A 19,389-nucleotide genomic window follows, 5' to 3' on the forward strand; every position below is an offset into this window, starting at 1 on the left:
CTATTGCTGTCACTCACCTGCTTGCTGTCTCCCAGGTGATCAGATAGAATGCAAGGTGTTACTTCAACTTTTCTGTATTTATGAAGACTTGTGTGTGTCCTAATACATGGTCAATTTGAAGACAGTTCCATGGGCTGCTGAGAGTCATGTATATTATTTTAGTATTTGGATAGAGTTAGATTTCTGTGAGGTCCATTTGGTTTATGATGTCTGTGAGTTTCTGTCCAGATAGCCTGTTTAGTGGTGAGAATGCATGTCAGGGTTACCTAATATCTGTTTGGATTCATCTGCGGTTTCCAGTTGAGTAGTATTTCCTTTATGAAATTGTGTCCACCTATATTTGGTACATACAGGTTTAGAATTGTTATGTCCTCTTGGGGGATTGTCCCTTAATGAGTATTAAGTGGCTTTCTTTATTTTTTTCTTCAACCGTGAAATAGTCTATATGGTTTATTCTTTTTTATTTTACTTTATTAGTTCAAATTAGGAACAAGCTTGCTTCAGATGTCAATTCCTTCTCTCCCTCTCCCTCCCCTCCCCCCCAACATCCCACCTGCCCCTAGCCATCCCTCCTCCACTCCCCAGGCAGGGTAAGGCCCTCAAAAGGGGCTCCCCAAAGTCTACCACATCATCCTGGGCCAGGCCTAGGCCCTACCCCATGTGTCCAGGTCAAGAGAGCATCCCTTCACAAATTTTGGGCTCTCAAAATCCCTTCCTTTTTTTTTAAGACCTTACATATTTAATACAGTGCGTTACCTCTGTACAAATGGAAAAAAATTAAGTTCAACATTTCTAGACCAATATGGCTGCTAATTTTTGTACAATGCCAACTCAACACAGTAAACTGGGAAAATTTTTTCCAAAGTTGATAACACAGCTAAAGTTTCCAAAAATTCAAATTATATATGTATGTATATATACATATATATATGTATATATATATATATATATTTAAATAAAAAGACCAATAGTGGCAGTATGTTATGCATCAATAGCAGCAACAGCTTTTCCAGGTTCTGCAGTCATTTGAACAAAATTGTAGAGACATCCAGCACTCTCCAGTTAAAAAAAAAAAAGTAAAAAACAAAATCCCAGAAAAACAGCACAGTTCTGTTACTCTTGTGGTACCTGGCACCATTTTTTTTAAAAAAACAATTAGCTTCTCAATCATCATCTGGAAGGAAACCATTCTGAGCAACATCATTAAAAACAGCTCTGATAAAGCTCAGTCACTACTATGTATCACAAAGCAGGTCCACAGAGGAGTGAGTACATATCATGTTTGATTTTTCGTGATTGGGTTACCTCGCTCAGAATGGTTTCTTCTATTTCCATCCATTTTCCTGCAAATTTCAAGATTCCATTGTTTTTTTTCTTATGAGTAGTACTCCATTGTGTAAATGTACCATGTTTTCTGTATCCATTATTCAGTTGAGGGGCATCTAGGCTGCTTCCAGTTTCTGGCTATTGCCAATAATGCTGCTGTGAACATCGTTGAACAGATGTCCTTGTTGTATGAATGTGCTTCTTTTGGGTATATGCCTAGGAGTGGAATTGCTGGATCTTGTGGTAGACTGACTCCCATTTTCTTGAGTCGCCATACTGATTTCCAAAGTGGCTGTACAAGTTGGCACTCCCAACAGCAGTGGAGGAGTGTTCCTTTTTCTCCACATCCTCTCCAGCATAAACCCTCATTGGTATTTTTGATTTTAGCCATTCTGACAGGAGTAAGATGGTATCTCAGAGTTGTTTTGATTGGCATTTCCCTGATGGCTAAGGATGTTGAACACTTTCTTATGTGTCTTTCAGCCATTTTAGATTCCTCTATTGAGAATTGTCTATTTAGTTCTGTACCCCATTTTTAATTGGATTGTTTGGTGTTTTGGAGACTAGCTTCTTGAGTTCTTTGTATATTTTGGAGATCAGCCCTCTGTCAGATGTGGGGTTGGTGAATATCTTTTCCCAGTCTGTGGGCTGTCGTTTTGTCTTGCTGATGGTGTCCTTTGCCTTAAAGAAGCTTCTCTGTTTCAGGAGGTCCCATTTATTAATTGTTGATCTCAGTGTCTGTGGTACTGGTGTTATGTTCAGGAAGCAGTCTCCTGTACTGATTAATTCATGGGTATTTCCCACTTTATCTTCCAGTAGGTTCAGTGTGGCTGGGTTTATGTTGAGGTCTTTGATCCATTTTGACTTAAGTTTTGTGCAGGGCAAAAGGCTTGGGTCTATCTGTAGTCTTCTACATGTTTGCATACAGTTATGGCAGCACCATTTGTTGAAGATGCTCTTTTTTCCGGCATATATATTTGGATTGTTTGTCAAAAATCAGGTGTTTGTAGGTGTGTGGGTTAATTTCAGGGTTTTTACCTCTATTCCATTGGTCTACCTGTCTATTTTTGTGCCAATACCAAGCTGTTTTCAGGACTATAGCTCTGTAATAGAGCTTAAAGTTAGGGATGGTGTTGCCTCCAGAAGTTCGTCTATTGTACAGGGGTGTTTTGGCTATCCTGGGTCTTTTGTTTTTCCATATAAAGTTGAGAATTGTTCTTTCAAGGTCAGTGAAGAAATGTGTTGGGATTATGATGGGGATTGCATTGAATCTGTAGATTGCTTTTGGCAAGATTGCCATTTTTACTATGTTGATCCTGCCTATCTAAGAGCATGGGAGATCTTTCCATTTTCTGGTATCTTCTTTAATTTCTTTCTTTAGACACTCAAAATTCTTATGGTACAGGTCTTTCACTTTTTTGGTTAGTGTTACTCCAAGGTATTTTATGTTGTTTGTGGCAATTGTAAAGGGTGATGCTTCTCTGATTTCTTTCTCCACCAATGTGTCATCTGTATATAGTAGGGCTACAGATTTTTTTGAGTTAATCTTGTATCCTGCCACTTTGCTGAAGGTGTTTATCAGCTGTAGGAGTTCCCTGGTTGAGTTTTTCGGGTCACTTATGTAGACTATCATATCATCTGCAAATAGTGAGAGTTTGACTTCTTCCTTTCCAATTTGTATTCTCTTGATCTCCTTTTGTTGTCTTATTGCTCTGGCTAGAACTTCAAGGACAATATTGAAGAGATATGGAGAGAGTGGAAAGCCTTGTCTTGTTCCTGATTTTAGAGGAATTGCATTGAGTTTCTCTCCATTTAATTTGATGTTGGCTGTTGGCTTGCTGTATATTGCTTTTATTATGTTGAGGTATGTTCCTGTTATCCCTGATTTCTCCAGGACCTTTATCATGAAGGGATGTTGGATTTTGTCAATGGCTTTTTCGGCATCTAGTGAGACAATCATGTGATTTTTTTTTCCCCTCAGTCTGTTTATATGGTAGATTTCATTGATGGATTTTTGTATGTTGAACCATCCTTGTATCTCTGGGGTGAAGCCTACTTGATTGGAATGGATGATTTCTCTGTTGTGTTCTTGGATTCGATTTGCCAATATTTTATTGAGAATTTTTGCATCAATGTTCATGAGGGATATTGGTCTGTAGTTCTCTTTCCTAGTTGTGTCTTTGTGTGGCTTGGGTATCAAGGTTATTGTGGCCTTATAAAAAGAGTTTGGTAATGACCCTTCTGCTTCTATTGTGTGGAATACTTTGAGGAGAATTGGTATTAGCTGTACTTTGAATTTCTGGTAGAATTCTGCACTGAAGCCATCTGGCCCTGGGCTTTTTTGGTTGGGAGACTTCTAATGACTGCTTCAATTTCATTAGAGGTTATAGGTCAATTTAAGTTGCTTATCTGTTCTTGATTTAATTTTGGAAAGTGAAATCTGTCCAGAAAATTGTCCATTTCCTTTACATTTTCGAATTTTGAGGAATATAGGTTTTCAAAGTATAACCTGATGATTCTCTGTTGTTATGACCCCCCTTTCATTCCTGATTTTATTTGGATAAAGGTTTGTCTATCTTGTTGATTTTCTCGAAGAACCAATTTTTGTAATATTGATTCTTTGTATTGTTCTCCTAGTTTCCATTTTATTGATTTCAGCCCTCAATTTGATTATTTCCTGGCGTCTGCTCCTCTGGGGTGTGTTGGCTTCTTTGTTTTCTAAAGCTTTCAGTTGTGCTGTTAATTCTCTAGTGTGATTATTCTCCTGTTTCTTCATCTGGGCATTTAGTGCTATGAACTCTCCTCTTAGCACTGCTTTTAGAGCAGCCAGTAGGTTTGGGTATGTTGTGTCCGCATTCTCATTGAATTCTAGGAAATCTTTAATTTCTTTTTTTATTTCTTCCTGGACCCATGAATTGTGCAATTGGGTGTTACTTAATTTCCATGAGTTTGTAGGTTTCCTGTAGTTCTTGTTGTTGTTGAATTCTAATTTTAAAGCATGGTGGTCTGATAAGACATGGGGTGTTATTTCAATTTTTTTGTACTTGTTGAGGTTTGCTATGTTGCCAAGTATGTGGTCGATTTTAGAGAAAGTTCCATTTGGTGCTGAGAAGAAGGTAAATTGTCTTGTATTTGGATAGAATGTTCTATAGATATCTATTAAGTCCAATTGCACCATAACTTCTATTTGCTCTTTTGTTTCTTTGTTAAGTTTCTGTCTGTTGTTCCTGTCCAGTGGTGAGAGTGGGGTGTTGAAATCTCCCACTATAAGTGTGTGCAATTTTATGTGTGATTTGAGTTTTAGTAGAGTTTCTTTCACAAACGTGGATGCCTTTATATTTGGGGCATAAATGTTCAGAATTGAGACTGAATTTAAAGGCCAATTTATTGGATATTAGGATTGCTACTCCCGCTTGTTTCTTGGGTCCATTTGATTGGAAGATCTTTCACCAACCTTTAATTCTTAGGTACCGTCTGTCTTTGAGGTTGAGGTGAGTTTCTTGTATGCAGCAGAAGGAAGGATTCTGTCTTGTTATCCATTCTGCTCATCTGTGTCTTTTTATAGGGGAGTTAAGACCATTAATGTTGATGGATATTAATGACCATTGACTATTGTTCATTCTTGTTTGTTTTTGATTTGGTGATGGTGGCAAGATTATGTGTGGGATTCTATCCCTTTTTTCTTTTGACTGTTGATAAGATGGGATTATCTATTGCCTATTGTCTTTCTGGTTGTAGTTAACTTCCCTGGGTTGCAGTTTACCTTCCAGTACTTTCTGTAGGGCTGGATTAGTGGATATGTATTGTTTGAATCTGGATTTGTCATGGAATATCTTGTTTTCTCTATCTATAATGATTGAAAGATTTGCTGGGTATAGTAGTCTGGGCTGGCATCCATGGTCTCTTAGTGTAGGTAGAATATTGATCCAGGACCTTCTGGCTTTCAGAGTTTCCAAGGAAAATCAGGTGTGATTTTGATAGGTTTGCCTTTATAGGTTACTTGACCTTTTTCCTTTGTGGTTCATAATATTTTCTCTTTGTTGTGTATGCTTGGTGTTTTGATTATTATGCGGAGAGGTGACCTTTTTTTTTTTTGGTTCAGTCTATTTGGTGTTCTGTAGGCTTCTTGTATTTTCATTGGCTTGTCTTTCTTTAGGTTGGGAAAGTTTTCTTCTATGATTTTGTTGAATATGTTTTCTGTGCCTTTGAGTTGGATTTCTTCACCTTCTTCTATACCTATTATTCTTAGGTTTGGTCTCTTCACGGTATCCCATATTTCCTGGATATTTTATGATAGGGATTTGTTGGACTTAAGATTTTCTTTGGTTGATGAATCTATTTCTGCTAGTGTGTCTTCAACTCCTGAGATTCTCTCTTCCATCTCTTGTATTCTGTTGGTTATGCTTGCATCTGTAGTTCCTGATCATTTACCCAGCTTTTCTATTTCCAGCATTCCCTCAGATTGTGCTTTCTTATTGTCTGTATTTCAGTTTTTAGGTCTTGAACTATTTCTTGTATTTTTTGGTCTGTTTTATCTTCAATTTCTTTAAGGGATTTTCTCGTGTCCTCTTTGAGGTCCTCTTTGAGGCCCTCTGTCATTTTCCTGAAGATGTTTTTAAGGTCATTCTCTTCTGGTTCATCTGCATCGTGATGTTGAGGTCTTACTGGTGTATGGTTCCTAGTCTCTGGTGGTGTCATATTGGGTTTTCTGTTGTTGGATGTGCTTTTACCTTGTCCTCTTCTCATCCTTTCTTCTGGTGGATGTAACAAGTGTTTCTTGTTCTCCTGGCAGGTGTGGGACCATGGTTCCCTTCTGGTAGATGAAAACAGATTCAATACTCTGATGTTGGTCCTCTTCTTGTGGATGGAGGTGTCACTGTTACCCGGGTGTCGGCAGTGTTCGGGTGTGCCAGGTCCATCCGGGTCGGCAGTTGGAGGCAGAGCTGTCACCGGGCCTCGGGGTGTCAGATCCCGCTGCTGAACTCCATATGGCAAGCAGGTCACTTGCCTCAGATGACTCTGAGCAGCGACAACAAGCAGGAGCCGGGAACAGCCCCTGGCCTACCTGGGCAGGCGGATGGAAGCCAGGCTGCCTCTGGGTGTTCGGTGTTTGGAACCCGCCACCACCGAACTGGGTCTGGCACGCAGGTCACTTGCCCCAGATGACCATATATAGTTTATTCTTACTGCACATTGCTTTAGATATAGTTGAATAAAAATACATTTCTTTATTTTTTATGCATATATTTTTGAGACTAGATCTCACTGTGCTGCCTGTCTGCAATGGCCTGAAAACCATGGTTCTCCTGTTAGCCTCCTGGGAATCCTAACCAGGCCATGTCCTATAGGTGTTCATCACCATGCCTGGTTAAGATAATAATTCTGCAGGCAACAGAAGCAGGGCAGGTTGTCCTTTTTCTCTCTCCTTCTTGGGGCACTTGGAATTTGTGTTCTGATAGGACTTACCAATATAAACTATACAGGACAGTTTTCACACAAAGTGATTTATTTTAAAAATTACCTTTTTCTATACTTTGTCATTATATAATTAATAATACGCTCTATATCAAATACTCTTTTTTTAACACAGCCCGAGATCAGTTTGAAACTATAAAGACTATTGTAATATATGATTAATTTGATGTGTTGTTGTGAAAGAATTGTATGTAACTTAATCTTATCTTTTAAATTGTGATCATTTATGATTGAACAATTTAACTGATAAGGATAATTTTGTTTTAAAACATTATTGTTCAAAGTATAAAAATTATTTACTACATTGCTGGAGATTCAAGGCTCACAATATTAATATATAGTTAACTATTCTACATTTCTTACAAAGGATTAATGCTTGATAGAACATTTAACTGAATAACATGGGAAGGAACTTTTATTGACTTTAAATGGGGCACTGAAAATATTTTATTTTAAATGATGTGTACGTGTGTGTATTGGTGGGTATGTGCACATGAATGTCTGCATGAGACAGAAGAGGTGTTTGATCACCTTGACTTGGAACAACAGCAGTGGAGGGGCCTGGGACCTGGCAAGTCAGGTCATCTGGAAGAGCAGTATGGGCCATCTTTCTGGACTCATCCATTCTATCTTCATGCAGCCATCTCCATAACATTTCTTAATGTCAAGTCACTGGTCACCACCTTTCTGGTGTTTGTCTCTTTGCTCGGCTCTTCTAGGTTTGGCATTTTAAGGAAACTATGTGATACTGGTATCTGATGCTGTTTGAAGGTTATTTTCAAAGCTCTTGAACCAGGGAACTTGGGACTCACATAGAATCCATTAGTGTCTCACATGAGAATAGGAATGTGGAAATCTAAGAGACTTTCATTGTTGGCCAAGAGCAGGAGACATAAGCATGAAAATCAAGCTGCCCTGATCCTTTGAAGGTGACAGGTCCTAGATATGGAGTAACAGGAATTGGATTAAGGACAGACCTATATTTTCTGGGGATTCAGGCCCTGCCTCCTCCTGCTCCTTTAAAGGAGATGTTTTCTGCCCTTCTTCAAGGTAGCTGTCTGCTGGCAGAGCTGTGTAGCTGGTAGGCAAGATTAGAATGAAGTGAAAGGCCATGTGCTGCTTACTCTGGCTGCCATCTTACAACAAACCAGCTCTGGCCAGTGCATTTGAAGATGCTCCACGTGCAGGCGCCTTGTTCTAAAGGACAAACAAGACCAGGCACCTGGGCAGGCCCAGGAGAGCAATGGTTTTGAAATTCAGACTTCTCAGTTTTTGGGCACAAAAGCCACCTCTCCCCACTTAGTTCATAAAGACTCCATCCTTTTATGCAGTTAAATATTTAACCTCCACACACAGCTGTGAATCCCTTTCCTATCAACTATATCCCTAGTGCCTTAATTACTTTCTCTCTTTTTACTTCGCACCACCTCAAGGAAGTATATAACACCTTTTAAAGGATGGGAGTCTAGACCAGGAGTTTACAGATACTTGTTCCAGAGCCACACAGGTGATAAAATAAAGTCAGGGCCAGTGGTTAAGGTACTCCCCACCAAGAATAATGATGGAGTTGTTTATCCTTGGGCCACAGGAGAGAACTGACTTCTCCCACAGGTTGTCCTCAGACCTCCACATGAAACCACACATAAAGGTCATTTAAAAAACAAAATAAAGTCATGGTTTAAACTTGTCTGGAGTTCAAAAGCTCACACACTACTTTCAAATAGCACTGATGTATATACAGACAAGCAGAACTGTTTCTACTTGAAAAACTAGTTTCCAATAATAGTTTTTTCATGAAGTGTGAGTTGTGTTTTTGTGTCAGCAATATTATGTTGAGAAAAAATGCACATGTAAATCTTTTACTGTCAGTTTTACTGTTGTGAGCTCTGAATCTTTTGTTTTTAATTAAAAGAAAGTAACTATTATATGAGCCGGGCCTTGGTGGTGCCCTCCTTTAATACCAGCACTCGGGAGGCAGAAGCAGGCAGATCTCTATGAGTTCGAGGCCAGCCTGGTCTACAGATCAAGTTCCAGGACAGCCTCCAAAGCTACGCAGAGAAACCCTGTCTTGAAAAAACAAAACAAAACAAAACAAAAAGAACAAAAAACCCTAAAACTATGATATGAAAACACATACAGAAACTCACACATATATCCATTTCATGGCAATGTCAGCTTCAGTATGATTTGAATAGATGCAATATGAAATTAAGTATTTTAGTTCACCTCAAATGACATGAAGAATGCCACATTTGCTTTAAGGAAGTTGAACAGAGAGGCTAAGGGAAGTAATGTTGGTAGCATAGGGAAGCTCTTCCCCCCCCATCTTCTAATCAGTCAGACTGTTGGTGAATCACACATCCCTGCAGCTCTTCACAGTCTGCTCTGGATCATACCATGCCACTCACACAGGCTAGCTATGGGAAAGCCTTTGTATGGACTCTCGTCTGTCATGAAGAAATGCCCCTGATAGAGGACTGAGTTTATTTTTCTATTTTTCTACCCAGGGAACTTGATACTCATAAGCTAGGGTGAAGTTCCATTCGTTTCATGACTTCTGACTGGAGAAAGATGCATGAGGCTATGTATCACAGGGGAAGTTCTTGGGAGGAAGTGCGCCTTCCACTGGCTGTCCTGCAAGGCTGGCTAGCCGGTCAGAATGTCAAGCTGGTTAGCATGACAGCTCCAGAGCACAGTTACAATTTGTCTTGGCTCTTCAGACTCCTTAATAATCATTCTCTGCCCACCTCTGTGTCTGACCTAACTTCCTTTTGATGAACATGCAGAACCTTTCAGAGTGTGCTAAAGAGCCTCTGGTCTCCACCTACCAAAGGCTAAGGATGCACCCAAAGGCCGACAGCTAGGATTCCCTTATTTAGCTGTGATCCTGCCACCTAATGTGTCCACCAGTGTGTTCTAAAAGTCCTTGCTTTATGACTTCATTTATTCTGTAACTATGAAAACTTCATCAAGCTGTTACCAGGTGGGAACATGGAATTTGAGGTAACCTAAATCTGCGTTCCTTAGCTATGGTCAGTCAGATTTGTCTCCAGAGTAAACTGTCTCTTTGATTTAGGATGAGAGTTGTGTTTCTGTGTCAACAATATTATGTTGAAAAAATATATGTAAGTGCTTTCACTGTTAATTTTACTGTTGTAAACTCTGGGAATGTTTTATTTTTAATTAAAAGACAGAGCACATAGGGAAATTTTAGTTCAAGACAGTACTTTCATTAAAATAAGAAACATTGCTAGATGGTTCTTTATATAACATAGATTTGGGTACTAGTAGATAGAGTGCCTTTCTTAGAAAGAAACTAAGAGTTTAGGAAATACTCACTCTACCAAGGGATTTGCTGTAATGTGATATCATTATATTTGTGATTTTATGGAGGTAAAATGAATACTAAATGAAACAAAATTCCCAAGGCTGACTCAGGAGGCAGCTAAGCACATAGCATCTCACATAGATGGTTGGAAGGCACAATTTTGCCCCATCACTGCATCCGTATCCTTGAATGGTTTCGACTGAAGACAGCATTTCTTTGAATTTTCATTAAACCCGACGTCTTGAAATATGAATTCCTTTTATGTTCCTGTGAGTTTTGGCTAAGAGAACCCCAGTGAATAAATCATACCATATGGCGTGTCACCAGCACTTGTGAATATTTCTGCTTTGTTATTCTATTCTCAGCAGAGCACCATTGATTATCAAACTCAGCGGAGAGCATTTTATGATCATATATCTCCATTAGCTCTAAGTTTGACTACCATAGATTTTTCTGGTTAAGTTTGCATTATGTATTAGGAAGCCTATCTCTTCAATACAAAGTTTGATTTCATTTTCTAAGCCCAGAACTCTTATTATGTATTATGTATAAAGATTCTTATCCTTTATATGTAAAAATAGGCTGTACTGTCTTTGTGTAACTGAAATCTATGCCATCTTTTCTTTTTTCTTGATTCACAGGCAGCGTATTTTAATATGAAGATGAAACTCTACAATGAAATGGCTGTCAAGGTAAATATTTCTTCACTTGTTAAACAAATGAAAAGTCAATTGTGCCCTGAATTCCCTTTTAATAAAACGAGCAAAGCAAAGTAATGCAAATTTGATTGCTATGCTAATGGAAAGGTGGGGAAAGAACACTAGTTAAGAAGTTAGCTGTACTAAACACAGGGCAGCACTGGAAATTAGAGTAAAGTGTAAACCACAAAGCTATAAATGCCTGCGCTTTATGTCAGGGGTCTCTGAGCCATAGCTAAAGAAAGGCCACAAATATCAATGAAGCAATGCATCAGTGTCCATATGTCATGTGATTGATATATTATGGTAAATAGGTGAACATGGCTCTGAGGTCTAAGAATCCTGCTTCATATTATAAGGTAATTAAAAACTATTCATATCTTTGAGCAGTAATAAAGTTTGTTTCTGGCGTAGAATTTTTCCATCATTTTTGTGTTCACTCTTATGTGCTGATTATCTAATAGAACGGTTACTTTAGGACTGACGATATGGCGTGGATGGCAAAATGTTTGACATGCAGGCATGAGGAGCCGAGTTCTGTTCTTATCCCTAGAGCTCTTGTAACCAGCTGAGCATGGTGGTGGTACTTTCCTGTAACCCCAGTGCTGGCAGGGTGGTGATAGGTTGGTCCCTAAAGTTCATTAGGCAGCCCACATAGCCAAATTGACAAGCTTCAAATTTACTGAGAGACCTTGTCGTAAAAGAAAGGGGGGGGGGGTGCAGAAAAGGTGATGAAAACCCCACATCTGTCTCTAGCCTCCATGTGAGCACTCCACTGCATACTCCTGTACTTACAGGTACACATATCACATGACACACACAAACAAGCTAAACATAGCAACCAGATGCTTGAATTTGATTTCTGCAGATTTTGGCAATGAGTGCAAAAATATTTATTCCTTTTATTTAAAACAATGTAGTTATAACTTAATTGATAAATTATTATATGTAGGGATATTTCTGTGTTGAATTTTATTCCTGATTCTAAGACCTACATTGCCTGGTTACATTCTCTTTAGTATTTGTTCTTACTTCTGCAGAGAGCACATTCTGCTTTGGTCCAAGCAAGGTAGTAAATTCTTTCTGAAAGCCATGTGCCAAATGACAGCACTTGGTTAGCATTCCTCTGAATCTGTGTATTACTCTTGGAAACGTTGCTTTCTTCCATGTGGAGGCTCATGGGAGCCTGAACGAGGCCATCTACAGTAACTGTGCACCTTTCTGTTTCCCTGGAGCTGGTGAGAAGCCAGACAAGAGGAAGAAGTGGTATTAGCTGGAGGCAAGAACTCCAAGTGTAGGATGCCCTGTCCTCAGGAGCATCCACACAAGGAAGCACTTTAGATTTTCTTTCTTCAAGGCATGCACTAATCTAAGACATGTAGGGTTTCCATTCTCTTTGCAGTGCTACCATGGGCTCAGACATGGAGACTGTCAGATTCTTAGATGCTTACTTCACATCAAGATGAGTCTCTAAAGGAAAAAGTAATAACTTGTTGACAACCTAAAACAGTTTTCCTTTTCTGAAAAGACATGGCCTCACATAACCTTCACTATGTAGCCAAGGTTGGGTTGAACTCCTGATCCTCATGCCCTAACGTCCAGAGTGCTAGCATTACAGATGTGATGCACCATGCCCCACTGGAGAGTCTAATACAGTCAGTGTCCAAAGCCAGAGCTGTCTCTGCAGTCCCCAGGGGAGGCGGGATGATGACAGTTTTTTCCCCATGCTACTAAGACTTAGTAACTAAAGAGGAGCCCAGAAGACAGGGATGGAATAATGCACACTTGTAGCTTTTACTTAGTCCCAGATCTTCACAATGAATTCTGATCTTACTGAACGAGGTTCCCTTAACCTCAAAAAGAACTATGTACGAAGCTCACACCGGTATAGCCATTGGAAAGTATCCATTCCTTCAGCTACTAAACGGATAAAAGTATCATCCGTTGTCAGGTTTGTCTTTGATATGAGTTGGTGGGCAATGTTAAGGTTCACCCTTGAGTCTCTTGATCCCAGGGGTCAAACATGTTGGAAAAAGTCACTGTCTTGCGGGGATGTGGAGAAGAGCTTGCTCATCCTTTCCGCCCTGACCTGGAGGAGACACACAGATGCTCAGTGTCCAGCTTCTTCATCTGGAGCAAGCGCCCAGTTTCACATATCCCTGCTGAAATCTCCCAGCTTACCTCTTTGCTCTCAGTGGCCAACGACAGCAAAACATCTATCAACCAACTTCCCATAGTCGACTTTTTCCCCTAGGTCGCTGACTTGGCCAGCATCGTCTCATCTCCTTAATGTCTCCCCACAAGAGCTTGCTGTGGGTAAAGTGCTGTCCACTGTTGCCACCCTTTGTCCATCTTCCCCACATCAGGTGTTCTCCAGCCTTGTTTACGCTCTCCGCACACTTGCAAATGTTTCATCCACGCCGTCTCCCTGTGGTAGCGCTTCACCTCTGCCAACCGCTGGACTCATCTTTCTCATCCCTGCAATAATGTTTTGTTGCTGTTTGTGTTTTTGGCTTTATTGGGGGAAAAACCTTAGGCCTCGTGAATACCAGGAGCTCATGTACCTTATACTCTGCTGTGTCCTCATCCTCTGTGTAATCTGTGTGAGTCTCAGCTCCCCAGGCTGTGCTTCAACTCTCTCCAGCCACAGCATGTCTTGAGGGACTGAAAGAAAAAAGCCTTGTTCTCTCAAAAAAAACTCATTACAGACAGTGATCTTTTCAAATCATGCTTCTCCTTGAGAAATCTGGATTCTTCCTTTGCTTCGTGGCACTGGGGATGAACCCAAGGAATGATGCAAGCCAGGCAGCATTCTACCCTAAGCGATACGATAGCCCCTATTCTTTCTTTCTTAGCAGGACATCCCAAGAGGGAAGAATAGGGTTTGAGCATGGTGGGAATTAAGTAAAGAGAGAAGATAGTGTAACATTACCTAGAGGCCAAATGCTTTACTAGAGACACTCGGGGTTTTCTCTAAGGATTACTATAGAAAATTTATGATAAAAAACATTTCTCTACACACCTCATGGCACAGGCCTGTAATCCCAGTGACTTGAAAAGTCAAGGCAGGAGGATCACAAATTTAAGGTGAGCCTGAGTAATTTAGTGAGATTCTGTCTTGAAATAAAAAGTAAAGAAACAGCTGGGGATATAGGTCACTAGAGGTGTACTTACATAGAATGAATGAAACATAGGTTCAGTCCCTAGTAACACACACACACACACACACACACACACACACACACACACACACACACACACACACACACACACGTTGCTTATGGACTCTTAGGGACTTTTGATGAGTTAACTTTATCACAGGTAGAAACAAGGCTGACTTGTGTAGAGGCTGTGAACGATCCTCTGACAAAGGTTGATTTTTTTTTTCAAGATCAGCTGATCACAGTAAGCAGTGACCAGGATTAAATTTACTTCTAAGTGAGTTTTCTATAAGTGGCACTTTAAAAACTTTGCTATTCAATAGTGAGAGGCTAGTGGAGCAGAGCAGTTGTAAAGGCTTATGCAGCCAGTCCTAAGTAAGTGTTCACACTTCCAATGAAGAACAAGTGCATTAATATGCTTTTGTTCTATATAATAGATATGAACATCCTAAGTTGCTGTCTTTTTGAGGAGTCACCTTTTCTCTGCAGGATTTATGATCCCCCTTTCCCTGTAGAGTGATCACGCTCTGAATTTTTATTTCTCTACTTCACCATACACATGTTTTTCTATTACAACTGGTAACATTTTATTATTCTTCCTAATTTACATGCCAGCCCCCACCACAGCTATGTTACGAGTTCCTTGGGGCCCAGAGACAGACCCTTCATTCTTTAGTTTCCCATGCTTGATTGTAGAAAGTTGTTAAATAAATATCTCAGGATAATCAGTCAGTGCTATTCCTCACTCTTGTTTTTTCCAGTGCACGGAGTTTTAAAAAAGAAGTCTTTGCCTTAAATAATTTCTCTCTGCATCACTAAGGACTGAACACCCTTGTTAAAAGAGACCCTTTTTCTTTTGTTGGGGAATGTTTAAGATGCTTAAATTCCATGAGTAGGCACTAGGGTAGGGATGGACTGGACAACAAAGTAATTGATTGTTTCTTGAAGAACCCATTTTGTCCTGGAACACTTGAATAGTGATTTCTCAATCAGATGTCATTACTGAGCAAAGGGACTGGGACTGGGAGAAGGCCAGTAGACTCTTATTTTGAGTGATTTGCCTTGATTTTAGCACCCCAATCACTTCAGTTCAGATTGCAGTGCTCACTTGATGGAAAAATAACAGCATAACAGCATGTTGAACACTAAAAATGACTTAAAACAAATTTGCAAAGTGCTATAACTTTAGTGACTCATTCTTACAGTTATGAATGAATATAAGTCACAATATCAAATCTTTGTTTTATTTTTTTCTTTCATGTCTAAAACATGACGAGTGTAAGAAAAATATAGTGACTTTACTTAAAAGTGGTTCCATATGTCATACATAAAGCTTCATCTCAGTCCTTTAGATTACCTATAATTCTATTTATATTTATTGTGCCATGCAGTAAGCATGATTTACAATAACAAGTTTAGTGATTGAAAAGGCATACATTGCTAATTTTTTTAGAAAGTGGATGCTGACAGTTTCATAGCCTGGAAATGGTGCTATGTTTCTGTGGCTACAGAATGAAGACCACAGTCTTAGTCACACAAAGAAAGGTTCTCCCAAATTTCAGTGATTTTGTCAAGATAGGAATGGACCATGTTAGACAACGTCCAGTGTGTGTATGCTCATGATGCTTCCATTACCACACAAAGGATGTCTCTTCACTCTTCACACATGCAAAGCACCTGAATCAATTCATAGAGAAAGCAAAGTTAGGTAGAGCTGCAGATAAGTGAGTGCCACCATGTTCCCATGATGACACCAGGACATTGAAACTGGCTAGGACATTTCCAGGCTTCCTTCATTTTCATTTTAGGGAATAAACAATAGTCTTTTGTTCCTCCTCGGTTGATATGCAGATTACTATGGATTTTGTGGAATAAAGATAAACATAATGGAGGAAAATCTTTTCTGTGCACAGATGGCTTTTGATACACCAAGGTTTTGCCATTTGTTTCAGTGCTTAATATAAAGATTATTTATAAGAACACTTACACAGTGATGTTACTTAATGAGGAATATGCATCACTGGTCTGACTAGCTTAAGAGGTCATTTAGAACTTGCAGTTAACAAGCTCTAATCTGCTGAGCACACAATGACTTTGTTTAAAATTATCTATTCAGAGCTGATCAATGACAATAATTGTTTTATTCCAATCACTTCTGAAAGTTGCTAATTACTTTGAAGGGCATGAATACTACCCATTTTTGGTTTTGTTTTATTTCTTTTTTTTGTCATCCATTCACCTTGAAATTAAGAAAAACAATGCTGTAGGATTTATTCTGGCCCTTGAATATGCTTTCTTTAAAAAAAAAAATTGTCCATTCACTGGGACTCGAATTAGGAACAGGAAATATGCTAAATCCCCCATGTCAGTTGTGCTCATATAAGTAAGGATGCTGCTATGCCTACCTACATGACCTGTCTATACAAATCAGCGACTATTACACTAGCCTCCCTGCTGCAAGAGAATGTCTTTAAAATTAAAGACACACTTTCTTTCTCCTTATAATGTTCACATAAGACAATAGTGCAAAAAGTATGGACTTCATGGCAAGACACACATGGGTTTGTGTCTTGACATTGCCATTTGCTTTGCTTTCGTAATGGATAGATGAGCTTGAGTATCAGTTTCCTCGTGTTTTAACATGAGACCATGCCTTGCTCACAAGCAGTGTCTGAATGGAATCCATTAGTGTCATACTTGCCAAAGCATGAAGCACAATGAATTTCAGCCTGTTTACATCCATGCCAGTTGTTTTCTTTGCTTGCCCAAGGCTCAGTTCCTTCCATGTTCTAAACCCTCATTTTTCACAAAGCCACTTAAGCAGTGATTATTTATTGTGATGGCTAGTTCAATGTCAACTTGACACAAGCTAAAGTAACCAGAAAAGGTGGGGGTCTCAACTGAGACAATGCAAGCCTGTAGAACATTTTCTCAAATAGTGATTGAGGGGGAACTCCCAGAGTATTGTGGATGGTGCCACACATAGGCTGTTGGTCCTGGATTCCACAAGAAAGCAGACCGAGCAAGTCATGAGAGCAAGCCAGTAAGCAGCTCCCCTCCATGGCCTCTGCATCAGCTCCTGCCTCCGGGTTCCTGCATGTGTGAGTTCCTGTCCTGACTTCCTTCAGTGATGAACAGTGAAATGGAAGTGTAAACCACATAAACCCTCTCCTCCCCACCTGCTTTTAGTGGTGGTGAGATTCATCACAGCAATTGTAACCCTACCTATACTTTAGTGTGGATGAGTTTTAATTTTTATCTTCACCGTCACTTACTATGTCCTTTAGGATACAATTGTGAATAAAGGATTTGCCAAATGGGATAGGTGCCAAGAATATCAGGATCTCAGAAGGTTCTATTTGAGCCTGTGTGGATGAGGTTGCTACCACTTCTAGTACTTGCTAGAGGTGGAAAAAGAAGGATCCAGGTCATTAGTGTCCCCTTCACCCCTCAGGAATCCCTTTCAAGGTTAGCACAGGTGACTCGGCAGATTTGTGTTTGTCCTCACAGGCTGCCTTTGTCCAAAATGGAAGATGTGAGCCTGTTTGCATGTATTATTTATATATGTGTATTCTGATTGGTCTTTCTGTGTCATTAGAAAGTGGTTTGTGCCTATTCCACCATAGTGTCAGACAGTACATAATTTTGGTCAAATTATGGAGACTTTCTAAATTGAATATCATATCATTATATAACAATCTTTTTCAATTAAAGAACCGATCTCTAAAATGTGACCACCTGAAGAGTGTGAGAGGCCACTCAGTAGCTGAGAGCTCTTGCTTCTCTTCCAGAGGAAGTTTGGCCCTGAGCACCCCACCCCAGGTCAGGTGGCCACACCTGCATGCAGCTGCAGCCCTCCGGCTTCTGGCTTCTATAGGCACTGCAATCAGCTGCAGCTCTCCCAGAGTTAAAATAATTAACTAAAGATAAAAAAGTGAATGAACACAACTTGAAAAACATTTTATTGACAAGTTCTCAATGTAGCTACATCTACATTGCTTCATTCAGGTTTCTAGAATCTATGCCTCTTGTCCAGTACACTCAAGATTGGTGTAGCTGTTTTGTTTATTTTTAGTCATTTTTTCCCAAATGACAGCCTGATTAAAATATTAAAATCCCCACAGATACCAGACTGTAAAATGATTGTGAAAAGCTTTTAAATGACAAACATACTTCCAGACAGCATCACTGTTCATTCAGTACCAATTCAACATTCCACCTACATATATGTTAGGCTTAATATCCTTTAGCTGCAAAACAAAACAAAAATATCATTGGAAGACTAACAATTATTCTCAATGTCTCCTTCCATTCTTTTTTATTATTATTATTAGTTCTAGTTAAGGAACAAGCTTATTTCAAGGAACAAGCTTATTTCAAGTCCCTTCTCCCTCTCCCTCCCCTCACCCCCAACCCTCCTCCCCCACCCCCAGCCCACCCCCACCCCATCCACCCACCACTCCCCAGGCAGGGTAGGGCCCTCAACGGGGGCTCTGCAAAGTCCACCAAGTCTTCCTATGCTGGTCCTGGGCCCTTCCCCATGTGTCCAGGGCCAGAGTGTAACCCTTCATGTGGGATGGGCTCTCAAAGTCCCTTCTTGCACCAGGGAAAAATACTAATCCACCACCAGAGGCTCCCTGGAGTGCAGAGGCCTCCTTATTGACATCCATGTTCAGGGGTCTGGATCAGTCTTGTACGGGCCTCCCTGACAGCATCTGGGGTTGATGTGCTCTCCCTTGTTCAGGTCAACTGTTCCTGTGGGTTTCTCCAACCTGATACAGACCCCTTCGTTCTTCATTCCTCCCTCTCTTCAACTAAATTCCCGATTTCGGCTCAGTGTATATCTGTGGATGTCTGTCTCTGCTTCCTTCAGCCACTGGGTGAGGGCTCTAGGATGGCATAAAGAGAAGTCATCAATCTCATTTTAGGGGAAAGGCTTTTGGGTTATCCTCTCCATCATTGCCTGGATTGTCAGATCGTGTCATCCTTGTAGGTCTGTGGAGATCTCCCTGGTTCCAGATCTTTTCTCGGACCTATAGTGGCTCCCTCTGATATGGTATCTCTCATCCTGTTCTCTTTCCTCTATTCTTCCCCCAACTCAATGTTTCTGCCCCTCCATTTCCTCTCCTCGTCTCCTCTTCTCTTGCTCTTACTGTAGCAGCTCCTTCCCCCCCTACCCTCATGCCCCCAATTAGTTCGGGAGTTCATGCCACTTCCATTCCTGGGGACCATTTATCCCTTAGAGTCCTAGTTTCTTTGGTGAAGAGCATTATAGACTGGTAATCCTTTGCTCTATGTCTAAAATTCATATATCAGTGAGTACATACCATGTTTGTCTTTTTGTGACTGGGTTACCTCACCCAGGATGGTTTCCTCTAGTTCCATCCATTTGCCTGCGAAT

At 40.2% G+C, this 19,389-nt stretch overlaps 1 protein-coding gene across 1 annotated transcript in view; it reads left to right on the forward strand.

Annotated features, from left to right (window-relative positions):
* Window positions 1–19,389, forward strand: part of Spata17 (spermatogenesis associated 17) — a 175,061-nt gene that overhangs the window by 18,845 nt on the left and 136,827 nt on the right. The window contains 1 exon segment of the mRNA XM_027418736.2: window positions 10,771–10,821. Coding sequence (XP_027274537.1) covers window positions 10,771–10,821 — 51 coding nt within the window.

The sequence above is a fragment of the Cricetulus griseus genome, chromosome 5 (assembly GCF_003668045.3).
Source record: "Cricetulus griseus strain 17A/GY chromosome 5, alternate assembly CriGri-PICRH-1.0, whole genome shotgun sequence".
In the NCBI taxonomy this organism is placed as follows: domain Eukaryota; kingdom Metazoa; phylum Chordata; class Mammalia; order Rodentia; family Cricetidae; genus Cricetulus; species Cricetulus griseus.